The 7,517-nt window shown below is 43.2% G+C and overlaps 1 protein-coding gene across 1 annotated transcript in view; it reads left to right on the top strand.

Annotated features, from left to right (window-relative positions):
* Nucleotides 1-364: 364 nt before the first annotated feature.
* The window catches only part of SARC_05681 (hypothetical protein), a 10,175-nt gene continuing 3,022 nt past the window's right edge, over nucleotides 365-7,517 (top strand). The window contains exons 1-7 of the mRNA XM_014300448.1: nucleotides 365-1,453; nucleotides 1,976-2,080; nucleotides 3,182-3,964; nucleotides 4,994-5,101; nucleotides 5,286-5,480; nucleotides 6,482-6,637; nucleotides 7,276-7,434. Of these exons, the coding sequence (XP_014155923.1) occupies nucleotides 398-1,453; nucleotides 1,976-2,080; nucleotides 3,182-3,964; nucleotides 4,994-5,101; nucleotides 5,286-5,480; nucleotides 6,482-6,637; nucleotides 7,276-7,434 (2,562 nt within the window). The 5' untranslated portion in view covers nucleotides 365-397. The remainder of the gene's footprint in view (nucleotides 1,454-1,975; nucleotides 2,081-3,181; nucleotides 3,965-4,993; nucleotides 5,102-5,285; nucleotides 5,481-6,481; nucleotides 6,638-7,275; nucleotides 7,435-7,517) is intronic.

The raw sequence follows: 7,517 nt of genomic DNA, 5'->3' as shown, positions 1-7,517 counted from the left end.
TTATNTATTAATGGTATATTATATATATATATATATATATATATATATATATATATATTATATATATATATATATATATATGTAATATATGTATATATATATATATAGACATATATATATATATATATATATATTATATACATATATTCATATATTCGTATATTCATATACCTATACTTGTAGACGTTCCCGTGATATAAATAGATTTTTAGATAGACACGAGTTGAAGATATAGCTTGAGTGATTCGCATATGTCTGCCATATCTTCGAACCCACATTTCCTCTGTGGCCATGGTTACCTTGCTTGTCGTATACTTTTGCACACATTATAACGTGTTGTAAATCTGGTTCTTCCCATTCGTAGAAATCGTCGCCGTATGCCAAAGCCCATGCGGAGATGGCCGGTCACTACAACCCACCACCACATCAGCCAATAGCAACGCAGCTTTTTAACACGAGCACGCTGCCACCAATAGGATCACAGCATTCCATGACTAGCACCTTACCACCAATCGGATCACAGCATTCTATGACTAGCACCTTACCACCAATCGGATCACAGCATTCTATGACTAGCACCTTACCACCAATCGGATCACAGAATTCTTTCAACGGCACACTACACTTACACGACCCGCTATCCAGCCACAGCCTGGCTGAACGGGAGGCAACTCACGCACACCTGGCAACCCTGTTCATGCAACACCAAACCAAAGACAAGGCCAATGGACAGCGCATGAGCGGTAGTCCCCACACACACCCCACACACCACACCCCACACACCACACAACACACCAACGGCACCACAGCCCCACCAACCAGTGCACACGCGCACACGCACACCTCTCCGCAAGGCAGCGCAGGCACGCCGCAGGCACTGGCCAACACACACTCGCACGGGACATTAGACATGTCAGCCAATGGGTCTGTGGGGCACACCGTCCGCACACCCGAAGACTCGGCGATTGAGTGCAGCTCAGGCAAGACAAACAGCCGCAGCAACAGCCACAGCCACCGCAGCAGCAATGCCACGGACTATGGCCACTGCCCCCACACCCAGCAGGAGACGGGTGCTAGTACTACCTCGGTTAATGCTACCGCTGCTAACGCTACCCCTGGAACACAGCCAACAAACGGTGCAGCCCCACAGTACACCATCGCCGAAACACAGCCGAGCGCAGCTCAGGGCGAGCGGTCCTGCACCTTTGAGGAGTGCCAGGAACGGACAGTGGCCGAAATTATGGGACACGGGGCCGATGTGCACCCAAACGACACAGACAGCACTCAACTGCACCTGGGGCGACTGAGTATAGACGCCAGTGGGAGTGCAGCGAATAACGCGAGTGATGGGGCGATGGGGTATGACAGGGGGGCGGGCCATGTGGACTCACTGACGGAGGGCAGTCTGTGCATGCTCAAGGAGGCGTACAAGTACCCCACGATAGTCGACTGGGTAGGTGCACTGGTGGTTGCTTGTATGTGGTCTGCCGTGGGTGATGGCTATGTATGTCTTTGTTTGTTCGACTATATATATGTATTTGTATATGTATATGTATATGTATATGTATATATATATATATATACTCATAGTGGAATGATATTAGGCCTGATAATCCAACGTATTTGAATATATACATGAATTGGTGTATGCAAATATTCAAGCTTGTGTGAAAAACCTAGCGATAGATGTAACCTAAACCTGACTTCATGATTATAATTGTATTGTCTCGATAACTATCGATTTAACCGAGATATGCATATCTCATTTAAGCAACCTTGTATCAATTGACTTTCTGTATATGTATTTATATGTATATATTATATATATATATATATACTTTATATATATATATATATAGATAAGGATATCCATCCATAGCCATACTTATCCATATATACATCTCACATACAATACTTATAATACATATCAGTACATATGCAATAGATATAACCTCACCAATCGACTTCTCTTCAGGTGGCAAGGCGAACGCTTGGCGGAAAGCCGCCCAATGATAGCACAGGCATGGCAATCGATGACACCGCAACAAATTTTCCAACCCTCACCTCATTGGACGATATGGTATGTTATCTCCATTGTTGTACTCGTATGTGAATGTGTATGTGTACGTGTATGTACAAACACACTGGTTAGTGTGTGTATAGTACAACATGATGTGTGTATCACTCTCCCTCACATCAGGAGATATGATCTGTTAGCTTCATTGGCGTATGTGTACGTGCTGTGGACCACACTCTCACACGCTGGTGATGGATTTTGCATGTATTTATCTATGCATTATTATCTATGTGATATAGTATAGTATATATATATATATATATATATATATTAGTATATCTATTTGATATACGAAGTTATTCTGTGTATATATTCTGTGCATTTACGTGCTGTTGCGAACCTTCAGCCCATCGGAAGTCTTTCTACGCAATTACATTCATGTGTGTGCGTGTGTGTGCGTGTGTGTGCAATTACATTCATGTGTGTCCATGTGTGTGCAAGGGTGTGCGTGTGAAGTGTGCATATATTACGCATGAGGCGTACCATGTGTTCGATAGTGCGCGTTTGTACATAGGAATTGCATATCTCAGTACGTTTCATCTGCGTGTCTGTGTGTATGTGTGTTCGTGCGTGCGTGTGTATGTGTGTGCGTGCGTGTGTGTGTATGTGTGTGCGTTTGTGTGTGTATGTCAATTGCATACATCTGCCCCTGTGTACGTAGTTGCAGCAGGCATGCTGTGGTGTGCGCATGACTTCATTTGACCCTTCTATCTACACACTTGCCCATTCCTCTTTGTTTCTGTGTGTCGTGTATTTGTAAGTCATGTCTCAGTGTGCATGCGTCTGTGCTGATGTGCGACCTGTATTTAGATTAGGCCTAAGACCCTAAAACCCTAAAATTCTGTCGTAGCATCTCGCATATCAATTGTGCGTAGTCTCAGTACTCTATCAAGACAACTGGCCCATCGAATGTTGTAACACAATAGTGTGAACTAATTTATTGGCCATACTGACACCCTGAGATAAACTAATTCATCGACTATTTTAACACACTGAGATAAACTAATTCATCGACTTTTTTAACACCCACACTGAGATAAACTAATTTATCGACTCTTTTAACACTAAGATAATTTATACATCGACTCTGCTTACCTACCCCAGAACGATACGGAGATGGAGGAAGCGTTCAACGGATTGGTCAACAACATCACACTACCCGCTATCAACATGACCAAATACAGAGCCCACCCGCAGCCACAGTCCCACCCCACAGACAACATGTACACCCACCACACACACGCGTCTCTGTCTCACTCCCACAGCGCCAACACATTGCAGTCTCACACCACACAGTCGAGCGACGGCTCTGGCGCCACAAACACACACCCCAACACACACACCAACACAGAGCTCGTGAGTGGCCTAGACAGTCACGTGGGTGCGAGTGCGTACGAGCACACGCCCAGTGGCACGGTCAATGGGGCGTACAACTGGGGCGCCTTCAACACGTACCAAGGGTTGGCCAATGGGGAATACGAGGACATCCTCAAAGAGACCTTTGGGATGACGGGGGAGGATGCCATCAATGTACTGGCCGACAGCCTCAGCGAGCGGGTGGAGCTGGGTGACGATGCGAAAGGGCCGGCCGGCCCTGACCTGGAAAACGGGGCGAGAGGACCGGATCTGGCCCAGGACAGGCTGTTGCATCAGGATAGTGCGGCGTCTACGAACAACGCCGGCAGCGACACACACACACCACAGGACGAAGCGAATAGAATCACTACCACAACAACCACAGCAGCAACAACCACTACTAACACCATCACCACTACCAACATTACCACTACCACCACAACAGACATAACCAATGGCAAATCCAAAGGCACAGCCACGGCTACAGATGCAACGGCTGCAGAGGCGACTGCGAAGAAGGGCGGCAAACGGGTAGGTGGGCATTGGAGGTAGGCGGAGCGGTTTTGCCTAGCAACGGTCTTTAGATTGGTGGGATGGGGAGATATAGGACTGTCTGATTGGCTATTTAGTTATTTATGTAGATGTAGTGTATTATGAACAGATATGATGCAGAATATACTGATACAACATATATATCTATATACCTATATATATGTATGTATATATATAAATATATATATACATATCTATATATATGTATGTAAGTATGGATGTATGTATATATTTATATATCGGTGGTATGGAATGGGCTTTCTGTGGGCTGTATGCATTGCAGGATATGAAATGGTGTATCGTTTTTATTAAATTGCTTTAGTAATCGATACGGCTGTACTAGCAATGTGCAGCCGGCACGCTACTATATAAATATATCATGCAATACATAAGATACAGACACATATACACGACCATATAGGTTAATGATAACAACGTATGTATATGCATATACAAATACATAAGTGCGTACTTACTGAAAGCTCTATGTGTGTTTGTATACGTACGGTACACTACCGAACTGGCTTATATCAGTAACGTTGTAGTACCTGCCTGATGGCAGCAGGTGTGTTGCTCTGACAATGCATGGGTCGTAGTCTTACGAGATCTCCTGTGCCTAACACAGCACTACCTGCTGCGTCTATTTTAACACAACACGTGGTGCACACACCATGCATGGGTCAACCTTTTAAACACACTACTTGGGTTTAGTCGGTTGACCTAGGGTGTAAGCAGTGGCAGTAGGTGGTTTAGGGGTTTGCTCTGGGGGAATCTTGTCTTTCAGACGATAACCATTTGTGTGATACAAAGTACTTACAGTACACATGCATTGGTATGTGTATATTACTCGTGGTGTTACGAAATAGACTTGTGTTGATACAAAATACTCACAAGACGTATGCATTGGTATATATATATATATATCACTTGTGCGCGCTGAGTATATATGACAAGAACCCCCGCACCTTCGCCCGCTGACACCTTTTAGACACCATGACACCCCCGCAGAAACCAACCGCCAAGGAGATCAAAGGCGCGAGTGGTCGGGTGGACACAGGCGCCATCACCAAAGCACCGCGGAAGATGAGAGTGTCTGACAAGAACTGGCGAGACAAGGTGGGGGACTGTGGGGTGGGGTGTAGCTATTGGGGTTTATGTTAGGCTACCATGGAGGCAGATCGATATGTATATGTATAGTATAGTATAGTGTATAGGATATATATATATATTACACAGATTTATATGTTGATATATATATATATATATATATATATATATCCATCATCTTGTCCTAATCCAGGTGGCCAACCAATTGGAGGATCTGAAGAATGCAGTTCCTGCCTTGGACGGCGAGATCAAACGCACCAAAGCCGAGATCTTCAATGGGGCGACGGAGTTCATTCGCACCACAGTCAATGACAACGCAAAGCTCAAGTGGCAGATACAGCAGCAGAAGCGCATGATGCAGGAGGCCGAGTGTGTGCACAAGCAGGCGGTATGTATACGATACATGGTGTAGTATGGATAGAATTGGGTGGAGGGATGTGCAATACATGGTGTAGTATAGATAGTAAGTGTATGCACAAGCAGACGGTGTGTATACGATACATGGCGTAGTATAGATAGAAAGCGTATCCACAAGCGGACGGTGTGTATAATACGATACATGGCGTAGTATAGATAGATATAGGTGAATGGGTGTATCACACGCATGCTTTAATGCATATGTTTATAAACGTAAACTTACGGCATGAATATTGACATGAACGTACAGTATGTACGGCATATATATAAACATTTACGTACAGCAGATATTAACGTAAATCTACAGCAAATATATATACGTAGATGTACAGCATATATATGTAAATATATACCTATATTTACAGCAAATATATATACGTATAAACACAGCAGCAGAGATATAAACGTATACCTATATCATATATATATAATTGTATACGTACAGCATATATCTATACGGATGCGTATGCATGTTCGCACACACACACATGCACGTGTCTTCTACACTACGCACACACAAGTATTTATACACCACGCATGTACACACATGCACAGCACAGCACACCCTCAGTGTATTTATTCACACATGTATGTACAAACACACACACATTCACAACACACCCTGTGTTGCTGTTGTATTGTCTATGATACTTTAATTTGGGTTTTAGGGTTTATGGTTATCTGTGACGGATGAGAGCTCATAAGTTGCAGTTGGGTGTCGCATGGCGTTTGTGTTAATTGGTCAGTCCCGTATCTGTTTTCTCATATGAAGCAGCTTCACTCACAAACACTAAACCACACATTGCAATACCTGCACACCACCAGGCTTCTCTTCTTTTCCGGCTCATTTTACATATATATATATAGTATGGTATGTATAATATTTCATATATATGTATATTTATATTATGGCATGTATATCATTTCATGCATCTATTCTCATACATACCATCGCCATGTGTGTGTGTGTAGCGCTTGCGAGCGGACAGCTACGCCGCGAATAACGGCATGCTGATACTGGAACACGACGAACACACGCTCACGCTGGGGCCAAGACTAGTCTATGCAGACCATCACTGGAAGCTCATGACTGGCCACATGAGACCAGAGGGCAAACGTGTGCCTGAGGTATGTAGTACTTCTATTGGTGATGGATGTGTGGAATCTATTGTTGTGTGTGTGATACGCGACGATATAGTATGAATGTATATATATATGTAGATATATATGCATATATGTATATATATATATATATAACGCATATATATATATATATATATATGTATATATCTATAGTTGTTTATAGTCGTGTATAATCATTATAGTTATGTAGAATTTAAATCTTTGTACTGACTTGCACACACATATATATATATATATATATATGTGTGTGTGTGTATGTGTATGTATGTATATATATATATATATATAGAGGTAGAGGCTAGTCCCCTTGGAACCCATATGCGATGTGTGCATCGTGTGTATGGTCCTTGTAGCATCCTTGTTTACAATCGTGCCTATACCTTTTTGCTTGTTACAATTGGGGGAGGTTTGTTGTGTACAAATAATAAACTCAAGCCCATTCAACAGATTGAGGCCCTATTTTAAACATAAATGGTGCATCTCTAGGTCGTCTTGTACACTGAGCAGGGCGTGTTCGCTTCCACATGACGTTAATTTACATGTCGTTTATTCGCCAGCCATGGTGTTTCATCCATCCATTAATCTACCTACTTCGTCTTGACTGTTGATTGGCATATGCGCAGCTGTGTGGCACGGACCACAACCCCTTCATGTACTCAGCGTGTGATGTGATCAACAGAACTATTTTCGAGGCAACCGAACAGTGGTTTGGTATCATGATCTGCCGCAGACGCGATGGCACCATCATGGGTTGTCATTCCAGCATAGAACCCCTTACTCTGGTATGTGTAGAAGTCGAACCAAGTGTATGTGTAGTATATACATGTGTATATGTATATGTGTGTATGTGTGTGTGTATGTATAT

Source organism: Sphaeroforma arctica (genome assembly GCF_001186125.1).
Source record: "Sphaeroforma arctica JP610 unplaced genomic scaffold supercont1.371, whole genome shotgun sequence".
In the NCBI taxonomy this organism is placed as follows: domain Eukaryota; class Ichthyosporea; order Ichthyophonida; genus Sphaeroforma; species Sphaeroforma arctica.
The sequence above is the reverse complement of the archived record's forward strand: the minus strand, read 5'-3'. Positions and strand labels throughout refer to the sequence as shown.